Here is a 22830-nt window from a genome sequence, read left to right on the forward strand (position 1 = left end):
ACCATCCATCTGAGAGGCAAATTGTCTTCATTTCAAGTCCGTCAGTATTTGTGCCAATTTAATGTTCAGAGGTTCAAAGGTTCAATTTAATGTCAGAGAAATGTATACAATATACATCCTGAAATGCTTTTTCTTCACAACCATCTACGAAAACAGAGAAATGTCCCAAAGAATGAACGACAGTTTAATGTTAGAACCCCAAAGTCCTCCAGCAACCCTTCCTCCCATATGTAAGCGGCAGCAAGCAACAATCCCCCACTCCCCCACTCCCCCCACCGGTAAAAGAAAAGCACCAGCACCCACCACTGAGCACACAAGAGTGAGCAAAACAATAGCAAAGACACAGACTTGCAGTTACCCCAAAGACTTTGCGTTTCACCCAATATAGGAAATACCACTCTGTGTGTGTGTGGGTGTCTCTCTGTCTCTCTCCCCCCCCCTCCCTCCCCCCATCCTCTCTCTCTCCCTCCTCCCCCCTCCCTAATATGGGGGAAGGAGGTGTCTCTCTTTTCCCAGCAAGTGGGAAGACATAACAAACAACTCACTGGTTTACGATGTTAAAAGTCCATTATGTCGCTTTTTCTGAGCTCTGTGCCTAAAAATTGCAAAGATCTCTGGTCTCCACACACGTACAATAGTTGTAAATATCCCAACTCCCCCGACAACGCACGGGTCTCCTGCCGTGACACTGACTTTTGATCCGCCCATCTCCAGAGCCCCGAGATCCTAGTCTTCCAAATCTGAGCCCTCGGCATGCAGAACAACGGCCGGTTGTGAAACTCTGAGAGCAAGTCCCATTCCCGCAAAGAACCGAAGTCAGCGTGTAACTCCAGGTCAGGGTCTTCAAAAGAACCCTGAAAGTGGAAAATAAAGATATTGAAGATGGAAATAGAGCTGTTTCCAAAGATGCAAGCAAAGGAGTCGCTGTTTAGGGCCATAATGTTGATGGCATTATGACAGGAAATATGGTAACAACCTATTTTTGAGTCAAACTAAAATTTAAAATGGATACTCTTGACTCTTCTGATGAATATCAGGAAGGAGTTGGAGAGCTTAGTAATATGGTATCATGTCAATGACAGTAAAGCAAAACAGCTGGTCAATGACTTCAGGATCAAGTTCTACATCAATGGCGTTAAGGTTGAAAGGTTCACGTTCCAAGAAATGAGCATACTAATAGCCTGTCCAACTATGTTGATGTCATGGTTTAAAAAGAATAGCTCACCAATGACTAGTTTCTCAAGAGGCTAAAGAAATTTGGCATGTCCCCGTTGTCCTTTACTAATTTTCATAGAAAGCATCCTGTATGGATGCATCACGGCTTTGTATGGCAACCGCTCTGCACGTACCATAGAACATTACAGCACAGAAACAGGCCTTTTGGCCCTTCTTGGCTATGCTGAACCATTTTTCTGCCTAGACCCACTGACCTGCACCTGGACCATATCCCTCCATACACCTCTCATCCATGTACCTGTCCAAGTTTTTCTTAAATGTTTAAAGTGAGCCCGCATTTATCACTTCATCTGGCAGCTCATTCCACACTCCCACCACTCTCTGTGTGAAGCCCCCCCCAATGTTCCCTTTAAACTTTTCCCCCTTCACCCTTAACCAATGTCCTCTGGTTTTTATCTCCCTTAGCCTCAGTGGAAAAAGCCTGCTTGCATTCACTCTATCTATACCCATCATAATTTTATATACCTCTATCAAGTCTCCCCTCATTCTTCTACGCTCCAGGGAATTCAACCTTTCTCTGTAACTCAGTTTCTCAAGTCCCCGCAACATCCTTGTAAACCACCTCTGCGCTCTTTCAATCTTATTAATATCCTTCCTGTAATTCAGTGACCAAAACTGTACTCAATACTCCAAATTCGGCCTCACCAATGCCTTATACAACCTTAGCATAACATTCCAACTCTTATACTGAATTCTTTGATTTATAAAGGCCAATGTACCAGAAGCTCTCTTTACTACCCTATCTACCTGTGACGCCACTTTTAGAGAATTTTGTATCTGTATTCCTAGATCCCTCTGTTCTACTGCACTCCTCAGTGCCCTACCATTTACCTTGTATGTTCTACCTTGGTTTTTCCTTCCAAAGTGGAATACCTCACATTTATCTGTATTAAACTCCATCTGCCATTTTTCAGCCCATTTTTCCGGCTGGTCCAGATCCCTCTGCAAGCTTTGAAAACCTTCTTCACTGTCCACTACACCTCCAATCTTTGTATCATCAGCAAATTTGCCACAGGGATCAGTGCTGGGTCCATTGTTATTTGTCATCTATATCAATTATCTGGATGATAATGTGGTAAATTGGATCAGCAAATTTGCTATCCCTTACTATCATTTTGCTCTTAATATACCTGTAGAAGCTCTTTGGATTATCCTTCACCTTGACTGCCAAAGCTACCTATGTCTTCTTTTAGCCCTCCTGATTTCTTTCTTAAGTATTTTTTTGCACTTTTTATACTCCTCAAGTACCTTATTTGCTCCCTGTTTGTTATACATGTCATACATCTTTCTCTTTTTTTTTTATTTTTAAATTTTTTTATTAGTTTTTCAAAACATTTTACAAATTAAAAACCCCAAATCCCAATGAGGAACATTAATACAGTGCAAAATTAAGCATACAATAACAATATGCTACAGAGGAAGAGAATTTAACAAAAAAGCACCTAAATTAAAGACAAGTAAGCTTAGTATCCTCCCCAAGCCCCACAACACAAGAAAAAAAACAACTCCAGACCGACCACAACACAATATAGAGAGTATAAGTCAGGACAGTCAAACTCCCAGACTGTGAATACACTTAGCAACAGAGGATAATAATGCCTACTACCAGGAAAAAAAAGGGAGCTGAAAGCAAGGGACAGAAAAGAAGAAAAAAAAACAAACCCTAGTCAAGAGGAAGGTTATGAAAGTACTCAATAAAAGGTCCCCAGACCTTATGGAACTTTAGATCCGAATTAAGAACTGATTAATGAATTTTTTCGAGGTCCAAGCAGGCCATAATGTCGTTAAGCCATTGCGCATGAGTGGGCGGGGCAACATCTCTCCGTCTAAGGAGGATCAAGCATCTAGCCAGGAGAGAGGCAAAGGATAGTAATCGGCATTTGGTCGGACCCAGACATAAATCTGTCTCTCCCCAAAAACCGAACAGAGCAATTAAGGGGTTTGGTTCTAGGTGCTGATTCAGAATACATGATAACGTAGTGAAGACATCTTTCCAGAATTTCTCCAAACTAGGACAGAACCAGTACATATGGATGAGAGAGGCCACGCCCCTCTTGCATTTATCACAGAGCGGACTAATGCCAGGGTAGAATCAAGATAGTTTAGATTTAGACATATGGGCTCAATGAACAATCTTAAACTGTAAAAGGCAATGGCGAGCACAAAGAGAGGTTGAGTTAACCGATTTGAGAACTGAGTCCCAGCTCTCGTCGGATAAGGAGATATTTAAACCCTGCTCCCAGGCCATTTAAATTTTATCCACAGGAGCCCGTCGTAAGACTGCTAGTTTATCTCGGATAATTGATATTAAACCTTTACCTAGTGGATTAATGGAAAGAAATAGGTCCATAGCATTTTTCGCAGGCATTTCAGGAAAGTTAGGAATTAAAGGAGCAATAAAGTGTCGGATTTGGAGATATCTGAAAAAATGAGTGTTAGGCAGGTTGAACTTAGCAGAGAGCTACTGAAAAGAAGCAAAGCGATTATCAATGAAAAGATCTTCAAAATGTCTAATGCCCTTCCTATACCAAACATGGAATGCTGAATCGTACGTAGTAGGTAAAAAAAAGGTGATTATGTGCGACAGGGCTGGAAACGGAAAACCCCTGGAAACCATAGCATTTCCTGAACTGAGCCCATATACGCAAAGTGTGTCTAACAAGAGGATTAGCTATTGATCTGGGCAGACTACTAGGGAGTGCAGAGCCAAGAAGTGCAGAGATAGATAATTCTTTAGTGGAGCTCAACTCCATTGCCACCCAGTTAGGGCACTCGGGTTGGCCGTGGAAGAAAGACCAAAAGGTAGCACAACGTATATTAGCTGCCCAATAATATAAACGAAAGTTAGGTAAAGCCATGCCACCCTCTTTTTTAGATTTTTGGAGATGGATTTTATTAATTCTAGAGCGCTTATTCTGCCACAGATATGACAAAATAATAGAGTCTAAGGAATCAAAAAAAGATTTAGGAATAAAAATTGGGATAGATTGAAATAAGTATAAAAATTTGGGGAGAACATACATTTTAACAACATTAATACGACCTACCAAAGACATAGATAGAGGTGACCATTGTACTAGACTCTGTTTTATAGCATATGAAAGTTTGGCAAAGTTTTCATGAAAGAGATCTTTAAACTTCCTTGTGACTGTAATTCCAAGATAAGTAAATTGATTATGGACTACTTTAAAAGGGAGATCACGAAATGTTAGTTCTTGTGCTTCTTTATTAATTGGGAAAAGTTCACTCTTATGTAAATTAAGTTTATAGCCAGAGATCTGGCTAAACTGGTCAAGAAGTGAAAACATTAGAGGTAAGGATGTAGACGGATTTGAGAGAAAGAGTAATAAGTCATCAGCTTAGAGAGAAACTTTATGTTCAACACCCCCTCTCCAAATCCCGGTCAATTCAGGACAGTTTCAAAATGCTATCGCCAGAGGTTCTATAGCCAAATCAAAGAGAAAGGGACTTAAGGGGCATCCCTGACGGGTGCCACGTTTGAGATTAAATACTTGGGATTTCTGAAAATTAGTTAGAACAGAAGCAGTAGGACACAGGTACAGCAATTGGATCCAAGAGATGAAACTTTGGCCGAGGTCAAATTTTTCTAAGACTGCAAAAAGGTATTTCCACTCTATACGATCAAATGCTTTCTCCGCATCGGGGGAAATAACACATTCAGGAATTCCAGTTGGAGCTGAGTATAAGATATTAAATAAACGCTGAATGTTAAAAAAAGGGAGACGGTTTTTAATAAAGCCTATTTGGTCATCAGAGATAATGGAGGGAATAACGGTTTCTAATCTGTGAGCCAAAATTTTAGCTAAGATCTTTACATCAACATTGAGCAGAGAGATCAGCCTATACGAGGAACACTCTGTTGGGTCTTTGCCCTTTTTTAAAAGAAGAATAATAGATGCCTCATTGAAAGAGGGTGGCAATTTGCCGTAATTAAACGAGTCAGATAATACTGGAAGTAACTGAGGAGAAAGAAGTGAAGAGAATGATTTATAAAATTCTACAGGGAACCCATCAGGTCCAGGAGATTTCCCTGAGGACAGTGCAGAAATTGCAAAAGATATTTCTTCTGATGATATAGGCGCATTGAGTTTGGCTTTGAAATCAGATGAAAGTGAGGGGATATTCAGATTCTGTAAAAATTGATCAACAGAGATATTGTCATTCAGAGATTCAGAGGAATAAAGCTGAGAATAAAAATTTTTAAATGTGTCATTAATTTCTAAATGATCCGATGTAAAGTCTCCGTTCTCCTTCCGGATCTTTGTAATATGTTGTTTGGCTTTGGAACGCCTCAGCTGATTGGCTAGGAATTTACCAGACTTATCCCCATGAATGTAAAAGCGACTCTTGCTTTCGAGAAGTTGGCGTTCGACAGGTTGAGTGGACAGAAGGTTAAATTTAGTTTGGAGTTCAACGCGCTTCTTGTATAATTCAGGGTTCTTAGTTTGGGCATAAATTTGATCCAAATCTTTAATCTGGTTAATGAGGTCTAATCGATCTGCACGGGATCTTCTGTTGAGATTTGCTGTGTAAGAGATTATTTGACCACTCAGATATGCTTTCATGGCATCCCAGACAATCTGGGATGGCACTTCAGGTGATGTATTAGTGTTAAAATAAAAGGTTATCTGATCCTTAATAAATTTTGCAAAATCATCATCCGATAATAAAGTTGAATCAAACCGCCAGTGTTTATTCCTGTGAGGGAGACCAGGAAAGTTCAAAGAGAGGGTAATTGGGGCATGGTCAGAAATCAGTATACTCTGATAGTCACAAGAGTGGGCAAATGGAATAAGTTGGTTATCGAGTAAGAAATAGTCAATTCTAGTGAAGGTATGGTGAACATGTGAGAAAAAAAAATAATCTCTCTCCGTAGGATGGAGGAAACGCCATATATCAGAGATACCAAAATTAGAGAGAAACGATTGGATAGCTAAGGCAGATTTAGTAGGTAATCTGGTAACAGAGGACGATCGATCCAGTTTAGGATCCAACCAACAGTTGAAGTCACCACCCAGTATAAGAGAGTATGAGTTTAAGTCTGGTAGTGAGGAAAAAAGCCATTCAAAAAAGTTAACATCATCAAAGTTGGGGGCATACAGGTTTGCTAGTGCAACTTTAGTGTTATATAGTTTACCAGAAACAATAATAAAATGGCCATTTGTATCAGATATTTTATTATGGAGTTCAAAAGGAATATTTGAGTTAATAAGAATGGAGACTCCCTTAGCTTTAGCGGCAAAGAATGAATGAAAATGCTGACCCGCCCACTTTGACAGAAGCCGGGAGTTATCAAAACAACGAATATGAGTTTCTTGAAGGAAAGCAATGTCAGCTTTGAGTTGTTTGATATGTAAGAATACCTTCCTCCTTTTAACAGGGTGATTCAATCCCTTTACATTCCAGCTCACGAATTTAAGTGCACTAGCCATTATGAATTACTAATGCATAAAAGGAAGCAGGCATATAAAAAGTCAAGCAGTACAACAGCAGTCTGGGAGCAGAGATGTAAACATAGATTCGTAAAATCAAAACATATACATGTCCTGAGCAATAAAGAGAAACAATAAATACAGTGAGTGATGTTGGAACTGAAAAATCCACCCCACCCACACAACCCAAAACTAGACGGCTACCAAAAAAAGCAGCTAGCTCTACCAAAAAAATTAACCCAAATACAACTTCCAGATCTGTGTCATTAACAGCAGTTCCGTATAAATACTATAGCAAATAGTAACTAGTTTATGCACTAGAAAACATAACTACAGATTAGAACACCTTCTGCAGAAATATAAAACTTAATACAGAGAAAATCAGAAGAAAACCAACTAACTTACCCGCGAAAAATTATAGAAGAATAAAGTAAGAGAAGGGGAAAAAAAGGGTAAGAAAAAGGAGAGGAAGGGGAAAATGATAAATTCAAGATGAGTATTTATCAACCATTTACAGAGAGGAGAGAAAAAAATTCAGAGATTAGAAAAAGGGTGAAGAAAAGAATAAATAAATAAATAAATTTTTAAAAAAAGGAAAAATAAATCAGCAATTAAACTGTGAACCAACAAACAGGGAGGCCTTCACTAAAGACTTCGAACCTCCAAAACAAGTTAGAGTCAGTTGTAGAACTCTGTAGATAAAGTTTTACAAGAATAAAAATAGATTACACACACACCAAATCCCGGGAGAGATTGTCAACAGCCCTTAGAGTTTCAATGAATAATGTCTGAGTGATTCAAGTAAAGTCTGAGTCCAGAAAAAGTAATTTTACTACGAGGAGTACTTATCCACCATTTTAGGAGGTCCGATCGGATTCTGAAGATGACTGGATAGCCGGAAGACTTGCCACAAATGCTTCAGCTTCCTTCACTGATTTGAACCACTTGTATTTTCCAGTATTAAGCTTGATTCGGCAGGAGTACGAAGAGAGGGTTTAAAACCACGATCAAAAAGCACTTTCATTGCGCCTTTAAACTCAGCGCGCATCTTTAAGGTCTGGGGTGCAAAATCTTCCACAAAGCGAATGGTTGTATCCTGGAAAGTAAAAGACCCCCTGCGACGTGCCTCTACAATCAGACTGTGTTTTACCTGGTATTGATGGAAGCACAAGATTACTGGTCGCGGGCGGGAGTCCAGAATTCTGGGGGGAACGTAGACTCTGTGCCTGTTCGAGCTCAGGCGGGTTCGGAAGCAAATCTTTCCCAAATATCTCACAGAGAAACTTGGCGAAAAACTTCACGGTTGGTCCCTGTTCGGTGGCCTTTGGCAATCCAAGAATTCTAAGATTACAGCGTCTGCTGCGATTTTCGAGATCCACCATTTTGGAAAGGAGTTTGTTACATTTTGCCTCTAAGCTGGAACAGAGAGTCTCCAAGTATCGAACACGACTTTCTAAATCTTCGGAAGTCGAATTGATGCGAGATAGGTGTTCGGCATGTTTGTCCACTTTATTGTTGATCCGATCCAGTTTGTCTTCCAACTGTTTGAAAGCGGTTTTAAATTCCTTTAAAATTTCGTCTCGGAGCTTTCCGAGCGCAGCCAGGGTCTCATCTGAGAGAGCCGTAGCTTCCTTTCTCCCGGATTTAGAACTCTTGCTAGACATTGTAAGTTAGATATGTTCACAGGCAAGTAAGAGATACCGAAAAAAATTCCTAACTAAGGTTTAAAAAATGGAGACATTTAGTGCAAAGATAGCGACAGTAACTGAACAAAAGTTTGGAGCAGCTAAACAATTGCCATCTTACCAGAAGTCTCTCTCTCTTCTTCTTTATCAGAGTTCCAATATCCCGAGAGAACCAAGGTTCCTTATTCTTATTCACTTTGCCTTTAATCCTGACAGGAACATACAAACTCTTCACTCTCAAAATTTCTCCTTTGAAGGCCTCCCACTTACCAACGACATCCTTGCCAGAGAACAACCTGTCCCAATCCACGCTTTTTAATCCTTCCTCATTTCTTCAAATTTGGCCTTTTTCCAGTTTAGAACCTCAACCCAAGGACCAGATCTATCTTTAACCATGATCGTTGAAACTAATGGTGTTATGATCACTGGAGCCAAAGTGTTCCCCTACATACACTTCCGTCACCAGTCCTAACTCGTTTCCTAATAGGAGACCTAATATTGCATCCTCTCTAGTCGGTACCTCTATGTATTGATTTAGAAAACTTTCCCAAACACATTTTACAAACTCTAACCCGTCTAGATCTTTAACTGTATGGGAGTCCCAATCAATACGTGGAAAATTAAAATCCCCTACTATCACAACTTTATGTTTTCTGCAATTGTCTGCTATCGCTCTGCAGATTTGCTCCTCCAATTCTCGCTGACTATTGGGTGGTCTATAATACAACCCCATTAATGTGGTCATACCTTTCCTGTTTCTCAGCTCCACCCATATGTCCTCAGTAGACAAGCCCTCTAATTCGTCCTGCCTGAGCACTGCTGTAACATTTTCCCTGACTAGCAATGCCCCCCCCCCCCAACCCTTCATCCCTCTGCCTCTATCACATCTGAAACATCGGAACCCCGGAACATTAAGCTGCCAGTCCTGCCCCTCCTGTAGCCAAGTTTCACTAATGGCTACAATGTCATAATTCCAAGTGTCAATTCACGCCATCAGCTTGTCAGCCTTCCCCACAATACTCCTTGCATTGAAATAGACACACCTCAGAAGATTATTACTACCACACACAACCCTTCTATTTGTGACTTTGCATGAAACTTTAACATCATTTATTTTCAGCCCCGCTCCACTATCTACTCTGGCACAGTGGTTCCCATCCCCCTGCAAGTCTAGTTTAAACCCCCCCCCCCCCCCCCCCCGTCCTCAAAGCACTAACTAGCCTCCCTGCAAGGATATTGGTCCCCCTGTAGTTCAGGTGTAACCCGTAGGTCCCAATGATCCCGAAATCTGAAGCCCTGCCCCCTACAACAGTTCCTCAGCCACATGCTCATCCTCCAGAGCATCCTATTCTTACCCTCACTAGCACGTGGCACAGGTAGCAATCCTGAGATTACCACCCTCAAGGTCCTGCTTTTTAACTTCCTACCAAGCTCTCTATACTCACTCTTCAGGACCTCACTCTTTCTTCCTACATCATTGGTACCGATGTGTACCATGACATCTGGCTGCTCACCCTCCCATTTCAGAATGCGGTGCTGGCGATCAGAGACTTCGCTGACTCTGGCACCCGGGAGGCAACAAACCATCCAGGAGTCCCTGTCGCAACCACAGAACCTCCTGTCTGTACCTCTAACTATCGAGTCTCCTATCACTACCGCTCTTCTCTTCTTCCCCCCTCCCTTCTGCACTGCAGAACCAAACTCAGTGCCAGAGATCCGGCTTCCGCAGCTTGTCCCAGGTAAGTCATCCCCCCAACAGTATCCAAATCGGTATACTTGTTGAGGGGAATGGCCACAGGGGAGCCCTGCTCTGCCTGCCCTTTCCTCTTCCCTCGCCAGACGGTAACCCAATTACCTGTGCACTGCTCCTTTGGCATAACTGCCTCCCTGTAGCTACTATCTATAAACTCCTCATTCTCCCGAATGATCCGGAGGTCATCCAGCTCCTGCTCCAGTTCCCTAACGCGGTTTGTTAGGAGCTACAATTGGATGCATTTCTTGCAGGTGTCGTTGTCAGGGAGACCAGAGGTCTCCCTGACTTCCCACATCCTGCAAGAGGAGCATACCAACATCCTGCCTGGCATTCTCTCTACTCTAAACAAACAAAATAAAACTTACCGGAACCTACCCTCGTCTCTGCCTGTTCACGCTGAAGCCTGTTGAGCCAAAGCCATCTCACTTTGACTCGGTCCTCTCCGACGATGGCCGCTGTATATGGCGGTCTTTTTTTTTAAACCTTTGGTGCGCTACGTCACATGCCTGCGCAGTCTAGCCTCTTTTCCCCGATCAGTTTAAAAAAAAGGCTTCTCTCCAAGATGCCTTTACTACTTCACTCTCCGCCTCTTGCTTCAATTTAAACTGCAAAACAAAACTACAGAGAGTTGTGGACACAGCTTAGCTAAGCAGGAAAGCCAGTCTCCCCTCTATGCACTCTGTCTGTCTATATTACTTGCTGCATCAACAAACAGCCAGGATAATCAAAATCTCCACCTGCATGGGACATTCTCTCTCCTCTATTCTTCCATTGAGTTAAAGATACAAAAGCCAGAAAATGCATATCACCAGGCTCAAGGACAGCTTCTACCCTGTTATAATATTACTACCGTAGATTCCGGACTACAGAGCGCACCTGATTAAAAGCCGCTGGCTCTAATTTTAGAAAGAAAATCAATTTTTTACTTGTACAGGCCGCACCGGATTTTCGGCCGCAGGTGTCCCACGTTGTAATATGAGATATTTACACAAAAAGATATTACACGTGAGGATTTTTTAACTTTTAATTAAATCCATATGGTAACATAAACAAATACATATTGCAAATGCTTTTTTTCGAACCGTGCCTGTAACGCGGCTACTTTTAAATATACGTTGCGTATACTTTTTTACTGAACAACATTCCAATATCTCCTAACGACTGGTAAAAAATATATATACTGCAGCCTACCAGGAAAAGTTATTGATCGCCTTTAACTTAAAAGCAGCGTTTTCGCTCCGCCGCTCGCCCCCCCGCCTTCCCGTTTATCGCAAACCGGCATTTTTCCCACAAGACGCGGCGAAACCGGGTGTGACGTCATAGCATCCCGCGATGTAGTACAGAAAACAAATATAGTTAAAACTCTTCTAACTTTAACTAGAAAATGAATTACTAAGCGAAAATATTATAAACTAAATAACTGCCATAAAGGCAGCACAATGCTTTTCTTCGAGTGTTTTCCATGTTGATGAGGGTGAGTACAAATGACTGATTTACAATAATTTAATTGTGAAAGTGCGCTTGATTTATCGTACAATTTCATTGGACCTCTGTGAACTACTCATCAATTTTATTGGTCTACTGTTACGAGGCAAAATGTTTTTGGCGGCATGAAAAAAAATCATACATTAGCTGCTCCGTATTAAAGGCCGCAGAGTTCAAAGCTGTTCAAAATGTGGGGAAAAAAGTAGCGGCTTAAAATCCGGAATCTACGGTAAATAGTTCCATACTATGATACATTGGACATTTGACCTCATAATCTACCTTGTTATGATCTTGCAATTATTGTTTGCCTGCATTACACTTTATTCTGTATTGCTATTGTTTTACCTTGTTGTACAAATGTACTATGTAGTGATCTCATCTTAGGAACAGTATCCAAGACAAGCTCTTCACTGTATCTCAGTACATCAGACAATAATAGCCAAATTCCAATTCCATTGAAACTGATTCTTTCATCAGACAAAAGTTGGTGAAGAGAGATAGGTTTCATAAATTGAAACGATATTTTTCCAATATCTCCATTCTAATCAGGACTCAGAGTGTTAACATAGGTGACATAAAAAACAGTTCATGTTAAAGCCAGTGTACCCAAAGTATTGTTGAGGTAGAAATAGTTTTGCGTCTCTGAACATTTGCCACCATTTCTGGAAAGCAGTGGTTCAAGGCAATACAGTGGTGCTAGAATTTTATCTATTTCTGCATAAGTATGACCTAAAATGTGATCAGATCTTCACATAAAGTTCTAAAACTAGATGGAGCACACAATTAAGTAAATACCAGAAGAAAAATCATAGTTATTTATTTATTTATTGAGAAGAATGATCCAATGTTGCATGCTCTTGTTGGAAAAAGTATGTGAACCTTTGCTTTCAGTAATTGGTGTGGACCCCCACCCCCACCGCCCCTTGTGCAGCAATAACTTCAATCAAACGTTTCCAGTACTGTTGATCAGTCCTGCACATCGGCTTAGAGGAATTTTAGGCCATTCCTCCTTATAAAACAGCTTCAGCTCTGAGATGTGGTGGGCTTCCAAACTGCTTGCTTCATTTTCTTCTAGAACATTGCTATAGAATTAAGGTCAGGACTTTGACTTGGCCATTCCAAAACACAAATGTTCTTCTTTTTCAACCATTCAATTGTTGATTTACTCTTGCCTTTTGGATCATTGTCTTGTTGCATTGTCATGTATTCTGAACCCTTTCTCTTACAGGGATGAACAATACAGGGTAATGTGGAATGAGTTAGAAACCCTTGTAAGGGCGCACTTAAATAACTCTGAGAAACATCAGCGTGTACTGGAATGCTTGCTGGCCTGTCGGAGCAAGCCTCCGGAAGAGGAGGAGCGCAAAAAGACTCGGAGGAAAAGAGAAGATAAAGAAGATAAATCTGAAAAATCAGCAAAGGAATACGAGTCTGACAAATCCTGGCAAGATTCTGAACGGTGAGTGCATTATCTAAATGAAGAGGCTATGGAAGTCAATAGAATGCTCTACTAAGAGGAGAAACAAATAATTTCTTGGTGCCCTATACAGTGAACGTAGGGCACTGAGAAGTGTGATAAAACAAAGGGATCTGGAAATGCAGGTACATAAGTAATTCATAAAGAAAGCTTTTTTGGCACATTGGCCTTCATAAATCAAGGTATTGAGTGCAGGAGCTGGGACGTTATGTTGACGTTGGTGAGGCGTAACTTAGAGTATTGTGTGCAATTTTGGTCACCTACCTACAGGGAAGATGTTCATAAGTTTGAAAGAGTACAGAGAAAATTTACAAGGGTGTTGCTGGGCCTGGAGGACCTGCATAATAAAGAAAGATGGAGTAGATTAGGACTGTATTCCTTAGAACGTAGAGGACTGAGAGAAGATTTTGGAGGTATACAAAACTAAGGTGTGTAGATAGAGTAAATGCAAACAGACTTTCTCCACTGAGGTTGGGTGGGATGACAGCCAGAGGTCATGGGTTAAGGGTGAAAGGTGAAAAGTTTAAAGGGAACATGAGGGGAAATTTCTTCACTCAGTGTACCATGAGAGTATGGAACGATCTGCCAACACAAGTGGTGCTTGCGAGCTCGATTAAACGTTTGAGAAGTTTGTATAGGTACATGGATGGTAGGGTTATCGAAGGCTAGGATCCTGGTGCAAATCAATAGGAGTAGGGAATTTAAATGGTGTGTAACACTTACCCAACAGGCTGGTATATGTCTAGGGGAAAAGGAGATCCAGCCACTCACCATCTCCACCTCCCGTATACGCAGGTGCTGTGTGAATTAAGTTTATGCCGCACGTACACACACAATATCAAACTCACACCAGATACCATTATGGTATACACTTTAAAGATTTTACTAAAACTAAAAGAGTACTATGCAATACAGTATATATGAAGGAAAAGAAAATAAAGTAAAAGGCACCAACTTATCAAAGTTCAGTCAGTTTAGTGCACATCGTTGGAGCTCAACCATCGAACCATTTGACCCCTCGTCACTTTCCTCCGACCTCCACGTCCTTGCACCTGGGACCACCCCCGGTGGTCGACCGAGCAGTGCAGCGCACGTCCACCTTCCTGGGCATCTCCTTCCCGCCTCCCCGAAAAGACCGCAAAACCCTCAAGCTCCCAGCCTCACAAGACAAAATAACATTCCCCATTGGTTAACAAATGAATACAATCCCCATATCAGCAAGTCCAAAGCTAAACAACTGTGAGAGAAAACACTTATCAAACATAAAAGCATTCCTACTCTAGCAAACCAAAGAAGCCATTTGGATTAACATACACAGTACATTGTACAGGTGTCTGGTGTCCACATGGACTAGATGGGCCAAATGGCCTGCTTCTGTGCTCTACTTCTCATTGACTCTAAATTTGGGATTACTTTTATTTTAAAATACTCCTGTTCAATCTCTTTTTTAAATAAAATGATTTGTTTTACATAACTTCCATTATATTGTAGACAAAAATATCTTTGAGTAGGTTATTTCATCCTGTTTAACCTTTCCAGTCATGTTGCCCAAAGGGGACTAGTTGGCAATTTAAAGTAAAAGCAGACAATTCTGGGAAAATTCAGCTGATCAGGGACTGTGTGTGAAGAGAAAAGATACGTTAATGTTTCAGACTGATGATTTTTCTTATTAAACTGGGAAGGGTTAGAAATAAAGCTAATATGTTTTTGGGAGATAGGGGGAATGAGAGCTCGGGGCAGAGTAAACAAATTGGGTCGAGACCAAAATGTTTGAACAGTTGCAAATTGTGATTTCAAAATCAATCACTTCTAAGTGTCAGTACATTCAATGAAAGTTCTTAGTAATGTAATAACATTCCAATATGACTATTCAGAAATCCCGAAGCTCAACAAACGGAACACCCAGGTTCATAGGAAAATAGGTTATACTGTATTGGCATATTTTTAAAAAGGAATTAATAGTGTGTCATATTAATAATATATATTATAATATTATATAGAATATATTAATATGAAATATATTAAATAATATTCAATAGCCCAGAAAATCTGCCAGTTCAAAGTCTCGAGTGTGTGGATATCACAGAATTTCCTTTTAAGTATTTTGGTGTTTTTATTCATTTCAGATAACACTTTTAGACTAGATTTTTACTCTTACCACTTTTAGAGTAGATTTATGTTCATTTAAGGTTGTATTTGTTAGAAAGAAAGATGCCTTTTGTTTTGCATTTTTCTTACTTTTCAATGATAATTTTTCATGTTTTTTGCATGTTTTACTACCTGCCCCTATTCCTTGCAGAAAACAAGGTCTTGATGTATGTGCAACACACACAAAATGCTGGTGGAACGCATCAGGCCAGGCAGCATTTATAGGAAGAAGTACAGTCGACGTTTCAGGCCAAGACCCTTTATCAGGACTCCTGACGAAGGGTCTCGGCCCAAAACATTGACTGTACTTCTTCCTGTAGATGCTGCCTGGCCTGCTGCGTTTCACCAGCATTTTCTGTGTGTTACTTGAATTTCCAGCATCTGTAGATTTCCTCGTGTTTGCGTTCTTGATGTATGTCCTGTCAGTATGCCAAATATATAGAGCACACATACCTATAATGCACCTTGCTCCAGTAAAAGATGCCTGGACAAGAACTGCAGAATGACTAGCCCCTGCAATAGAAACATAGAAAACCAACAGCACAATACAGGCCCGTTACCTGATCAATAGAGCATTGTTAAGATATGGTCATTCACAAGGAGATTAATACGTTCTAACTAAAGAATGTATAAGTAATCCAATATTTAAAGTAGATTAAATTACAGTAATATCATTGCTTCTGCTGTAAGCCATTTGTTTCAGTGTTTCTGTTCACCTGTAAGGGTACAGCACTCTAAGGTACCTTGAGCTACATTAGAATATATCTGGAGTTGGAACAGAGGCTGTGCGACTACCTCTTCTTCAGAAACTAACAAAGCAGTGTTCACACTCCGTTCCTACTTCCCTGAAGACTAATAGGAATTAACCACATAACGTGGAGCACGAGGGAAAATATTTCTGAGAATTTGAAATGATGAGAAAGAACTTGTACTTGCTGCATTTTTTTAAACTATCTGCTCCTTCATTCTTCGTATATAGTTCAAAAATAAACTTTATTCATGATAAATAAAAACAAAAGAAGAAACGGTTGTATATCTTCATGGTCAATGCATTCACTAGTCTTAATTTATATTTTAAAACCATAACACCATACCCTTTATGCAGCCCCAAGGTGATAAACTGCTTTGTGTTTGAGGGGCATCCCCATACAACTCAGTCCCTTCATGTGCAGAAGCGAAAGGAGCCTAGACTGTGGTCCTTTCCCACACAGCCTTTGCATTGGCTGCACTGAGCTTCAGTGCATCTCTCAGCACACACTCTGTAGCCTGGAAAGTGCCTGTTGGCAGCATTCTCTTACAGATATCTTGCTGTGCCCCATTTTGGCCCCATCGCTCTTATTTGTTCCCGTATGCTTGGGATCAGGACAAGTATATAGCCTCTGTTAAAGTAATGCCTAGTATTAGGTCAAGCTTGCTACTCTGAGAAACATTTTAGGTCACCATTACCTAAGTAGCAGATTAATAATCGAGAAACTAAGATTAAACTCCAATTGATGGTTTTGAAATGATAATTTGTAAAAATGTGTCAAAAAAGAGGTCTGAGAAAGTTGATGTTTTGTTGTAAACACAAAGAATATATGGATAGCATTTGGGAAAAATACTATGCCTGCATGTGTCAGCACTCTAATACCATGTGGTTATAGTCTTTCAGGAGTGAGGAGCATTAAATAAATTTTGGCCAAATCTTAAAAACATATTGTCATCTGCCAGCTTCTGTTCAATCCTTAGCAATGTCATTATTAGGGTTTGACCTATTTCTCCTCCATTGTAACATACAGGTTCTCTGATTCTACACCCGTTTAGTGTACATTTACCGCAATTTCACATTGACAGGAGTGAATTGTGTTAACATTCACAGTGAAATGTGAACGGTAACACAATTTAATCTTATCTGTACACTAATTAATGAAAGTTTGAATTTATTTGTAAAGACAAAAGGGAGCACTGGAACGAGAAAAAGATGAAGTGGCTGAAGCTGAGATAATCAAAGACTCTCCTGACTCCCCTGAACCACTGAACAAAAAACCACGGGTTAGCGTAGGAGAAACACAGCCTGTAGAGAAGGTTAAAGGTGAGTTGACTTCGTATTTAAAGCAGCAGGTACTTAATATGTCATTTAAGTGTGACATCACAGTGGATTCCAGTTGATTGGACCATCTTTGGGGCAACTATTAAGGAACAGAAACTAATGAAGAAAATAACCAAGATTCCCTTTGTTTATTTGGGACACCATGATGCTCAATTGGGATAGGAGACAGATACTGAACAGTTTCTAACTGGCGTCAGTCACTTGCACTTATGTGATCGTTAGACACTACACTGTACTTGATACGAAAAGTTTTTAAATAGTGTAAGTTTGTGTTCAAAAAGCAGTGATTTTTGTCACTGGTAGTTGCTAAGAAATAAGCAATAAGACAACTCGGAACTGTTTTACTCACCACGATTTCAAGCATTCAGGTTTGGAGGTGCGAGAGATGGCAGGAGTGAAATTGAAATGATTTCATTACTTCAAGTTAGGAACTATGAATAATTTAAAGATATAATCAGTTTGAATATTACAATGAAAATTAAGATTTGGAGGATGCATTTGTTGAAAACATTGTATGAAGGCATTCCATTATCTGCACTAGGTGCCTGCATTGATTTTGGTCATTTACAGTCAATCAAAAGCTCATGGCAGCATACAATTCCTCTGTCCATAACTATTAAGAACTAATACATAGTTTTACAGTATTATAGTGTATTGTTCTGTATTTCATTTAAATACATAATTTGTTGACTCAATTAAAATTGATTTGTTTCTTATCCTTTTTAACTATTTCCATGAAACTTTGGCTAATTGGGGCAGCTACTTAATTGGGCCAAGATGTACTGGTCCTGATTTGTCCCAATTAACCAGAATCCACTGTATATAAAAATGCATTATAAAGTTATAGGTAGATAGATACTTTATTGATCCCAAAGGAAATTACAGTGTCACAGTAGCATTACAAATGCCCAGATATGCAAAATTACAAATATTAGAAGAGAAATAAGAAAGAATGAAAAATGTTACTTCAGACAGCAGTGGGTCATCACTTCCCCAGCTATAGGTTGACTCATTACAGAGCCTAATGGCTGAGAGCAAGAATGACCTCATATAGCGCTCTTTGGAGCAGTGCAGTTGTCTTAGTCTATTACTGTAAGTGCTCCTCTCTTCAGCCAAGGTGGCATGCAGAGAGTGAGAAACATTGTCCAGAATTGCCAGGATTTTCCATAGGGTCCTTTGTTCTACCACAGCCTCCAGTGTGTCCAGTTTGACTCCTATAACAGAGCCAGCCTTTCACATCAGTTTATTGAGACTGTTGGCATCACCCATGTTGATGCCATTGCCCCAGCACATCACCACCTAGAAGATTGTATTGGAGACAACAGACTGGTAGAACATGTGAAGGAGAGGTCTACATACTCCAAAGGACCCCTCAGGAAGTAGACGTAACTCTGGCCCTTTCTGTACACAGCCTCTGGGTTGGTGCTCCACTCAAGTCTGTCATCCAGGTGTACCCCCAGGTACTTGTAGATCCTCAGCATATCCATGTCCTCACCATCAATAGTAACAGGGAGCAGTGCAAGCTTAGACTTCCTGAAGTGTATCACCATCTCCTTTGTCTTACTGATGTTGAGCTGCAGATGATTCCCTGTGGGGCCCCAGTGCTGCTTATAGCCATGCATTGCTATACACTGCTCAGAAGCTGCACAAACTGTGGTCCATTATCCAGGACTTATGGAAGTGCCATTCTGCACTGAACAGAGCTTTGAGGGCTGTATGGTATTGAAGGCACTTGAGAAATCAAAAAAACATGACCCTCACAGTGCCAAATGGGAGTAGGCTCTGTCCAGCAGGTAGATGACAGCTTCATCGACTCCAGTGTAGGGAAACTGCAGGGGATCGAGAACTGATCTGACCAGGGGTCGGAAGTGAGCCAGGACCAGCCTCTCTAGGGTCTTCATGATGTGTGAGGACTTTTGGTTGTGGCCCTTCTTGGGTACTGGGACCACACATGATGTTTTCCACAGTCGAGACCCTTTCCAGGCTGAGACTCGGATTGAAAATGCTCTGGAGAACTCCACACAGCTGCTCAGCACACTCCTTCAGGACCCTGTGGTTTGCACTGTCTGGTCCCAATGTTCTGCAGTGTCTGAGTTTCCCCAGAGTCCTTCTCACCTGCTCAGTAGTGAAGGTGAGTCCATGACGACTGGGAAGTTGGTGGAAGATGGGGGCTGGGGAGTGTGGATGAAGATCAGGACGATGGCAAGTAGTATGTGGCGGTGTGGATGGTAGGTGCAGAGCAAGGAGGGGATGTAGACAGTGGTAGCCTATGTTGTTCATCCTTGTGTGAAACTGGAGGGAGGAGAGGAGGCATTGCTGCTTAGGGAGTATTGGGCACCTTGGCACCTGGACTGGTGTGCTGAGGAGGGCAGTTGTCAAACCTGTTGAAGAATCAGTTTTAACTCATTCATGGCTGCATTCTGAGGCTCAACAGCTAGGCTGATTGTAGCCAGTGATGTTCTTTCTTCATGCCTGTCCACATCTCCCGTGTGCTTTTCTGCTCAAGCTTGTTCTCCAGCTCTGTCCTATATTCTTCTTTAGCCACCTTGATCTTCTCCTTTAGCTCCCTCTGCATATTTCATTTCCTCCTTGTCTCCTGATCTAAGAGAAGAGCCTTTAGTTCACTGGAGACCCATGGTTTGCTGTTAGGGAAGCAGCGAACAGTCCTTGATAGTATTAAAGTGTCCACACAGAAGTTGATGTAGCCAGTGATGCAATCAGTAAGTCTGTTAATGTCCTCCCCATATGGTTCACAAAGCAAAGCATGTAAAGGTTTAGTTTACATGGAGCTTCAGGAAAACACTGTAAAGACATTTTAGAGGAAGGGGATGTTTAAAATGGATCATATTTTTAGTCGTCAATTTCCTTTACAAATATGTACAGGAATATATAATCCAGAAAACATTGAAACTGATATTACAGAACTGCAAAATAGGAAGTTGGGTGTTAAGCAGGAAGTGCACAGATGCAAGAGCAGTGTATTAACTACATAGTTTCTGGTATTGTGATGTATTGAACAGAAATTGGGATGATGACCAATTCATACAAGTGAATGGGTTACTGGCTCTCTTGCTCTTGTCTCTGTCTCTAATGTCATCTTTTGAGGGCAGAACAGTGGTGCAGTTGGAAGAGCAAAATACAACCCTCTCCTGATGGGAATATGCTGAAACTTAAAATTCTGAAATTACAGACAGATAAAAATCCACTGTGTTTGAGGGATGAGAGGGCTCATTTGTGTGCATTTGTCCTGCTTTAAATCTGTTCTCCTTTCTGTCACAACAATCTCCAGGTCCAGTCTCTTTGCTCACTCTCTGGACAAATAGGATCAATACAGCAAATTCAAGAAAGCATCAGGAATTTGCTGGCCGTTTGAGTTCCATTAACAACAAAGCTGAATTGTACCAACATCTCAAGGAGGAAAACGGGTCAGTAGCATGTTCTATATTGGTTTAGAAATTTTGAGTTGCTCTTTGTATAGTTAAAAAATAAGCTAAATAAGTTCTCAAAGACTTTTAAAGTTTTTTTATATTAGTGTAACAAACTATATAGAGTCAACTCCAATAATTTACACCACTGTTCAAAAATGCAGTGGTTTGGCAACTGATTTACTGGATTTCCCATTCCCACACTCCCTTAGATCGCTGTTTGTCCCTATACCCTTATTGCCTTTAAACTTGCCGGGGCTCCCTATTCCCACACTCCCTATAACCTCGCTGGGATCCCATTCCTGTGCTCTGTTTCATTACCATACTCCATTTAAATACCAGCTTCTTGGGAAAGATAGATAGATAGATACTTTATTCATCCCCATGGGGAAATTCAACTTTTTTCCAATGTCCCATACACTTGTTGTAGCAAAACTAATTACATACAATACTTAACTCAGTAAAAAATATGATATGCATCTAAATCACTATCTCAAAAAGCATTAATAATAGCTTTTAAAAAAAAGTTCTTAAGTATATTAGTATGTAAAACTTTAAAACTGATGAATTAGAAATTTGTAGTTTGTCATTAGGAATATAGCAATATATGGGAATCTGTTGGTCTGGCATTACCAAATCCCAAGTGTGCCAGATTATTAACTATTATAAAATATTGTATGCTGTAATATGAGCTCATTTCTTTGTGACGTGGTGTCATTGTATTTTGCTCCTTTGTGTCTCATAGAATGGATACACACGAAAATGGTAAAGCCAGCAGGCAGTAAGGAGAAGCTTCAACCAAGCTGCTTCAAAAGTGCCTAGTCAGTTGGCATGCTATTTTTGTAATTTACAAACCTGAAGTATTTAAAGAAAATTGAGCATGACCTCCCAAAATGCACCTGTTGAGAGACTTGTGACAAACTGTATGAAATTTTCAAGCTGGATCAAGAAGTTTACTTTGTTGTCATTTTTTACTATGAAATTTGTCAACATTTTTAGACTTATTACATTGATTAAAAAATAAACATTATGCTTCTACACATTTAATTTTTCTGTTTGTTAGAATTGTTCTTGAGCATATTCTACAGCCACACACTATATCTCATAAGGTAGTTTGCCGTTGTACTACATTTAACTTCCCACTTTGTTACTGAAAGTAGTTCCCCAAATTTATCTTTGGTTTTGGGATTAGCTGATGTACTTTCTGTCCATTTAGATGCTTTCTGATGATTCACAGCTTGTGAATAGTTTGGCTCCTTTAAAGGGTATTAATCTTGATGGAGCACTGGGGTCATGTGAAGGACAGTTGTTTAGCAGTCCTACAACCCATTGTCATCTTGTTTTGGCAATTCCTCAGGATGAAGAAGTAATTTGAGTCTGGTTTTGTGGGTTCTGGAGTGGCTGATGAGGTCAGTCTGGGAACTGCAGGCTCTTCCACAGTGGAACAGGAGATGGCTTTTGGAATGATTGAGTGAGTGGTTTACAAAGTGGTGAGCTCCTTCTGCTTATGCAGGACCGAAGTGTGCTCCCAGTGTGTGGCACTGAGGTTCTCAGTATCAACCTGAATAGAAACATAGAAAATAGGTGCAGGAGTAGGCCATTCAGCCCTTCGAGCCTGCACCGCCATTCAGTATGATCATGGCTGATCATCCAACTCAGAACCCTGTAGACAATAGACAATAGGTGCAGAAGTAGACCATTCGGCCCTTCGAGCTTGCACCACCATTCTGAGATCATGGCTGATCATCTACTATCAATACCCGGTTCCTGTCTTGTCCCCATATCCCTTGATTCCCCTATCCATAAGATACCTATCTAGCTCCTTCTTGAAAGCATCCAGAGAATTGGCCTCCACTGCCTTCCGAGGCAGTGCATTCCAGACTCCCACAACTCTCTGGGAGAAGAAGTTTTTCCTTAACTCTGTCCTAAATGACCTACCCCTTATTCTCAAACCATGCCCTCTGGTACTGAACTCTCCCAGCATCTGGAACATCTGTACCTGCTTTCTCTCCATACCCCCTGATCCCTTTAGCCACAAGGGCCATATCTAACTTCCTCTTAAATATAGCCAATGAACCG

At 40.7% G+C, this 22830-nt stretch overlaps 1 protein-coding gene across 3 annotated transcripts in view; it reads left to right on the plus strand.

Annotated features, from left to right (window-relative positions):
* The window catches only part of ints13 (integrator complex subunit 13), an 89634-nt gene extending 67836 nt beyond the window's left edge, over window positions 1–21798 (plus strand). For all 3 annotated transcript variants that reach the window (XM_073066044.1, XM_073066046.1, XM_073066047.1), the window contains 4 exons: window positions 12841–13071; window positions 17169–17308; window positions 20616–20751; window positions 21497–21798. In XM_073066044.1, coding sequence (XP_072922145.1) covers window positions 12841–13071; window positions 17169–17308; window positions 20616–20751; window positions 21497–21536 — 547 coding nt within the window. In that variant the 3' untranslated portion in view covers window positions 21537–21798. The remainder of the gene's footprint in view (window positions 1–12840; window positions 13072–17168; window positions 17309–20615; window positions 20752–21496) is intronic.
* The last annotated feature ends 1032 nt before the right edge of the window (window positions 21799–22830 follow it).

This window comes from Hemitrygon akajei, chromosome 14, assembly GCF_048418815.1.
Source record: "Hemitrygon akajei chromosome 14, sHemAka1.3, whole genome shotgun sequence".
Lineage (NCBI taxonomy): Eukaryota > Metazoa > Chordata > Chondrichthyes > Myliobatiformes > Dasyatidae > Hemitrygon > Hemitrygon akajei.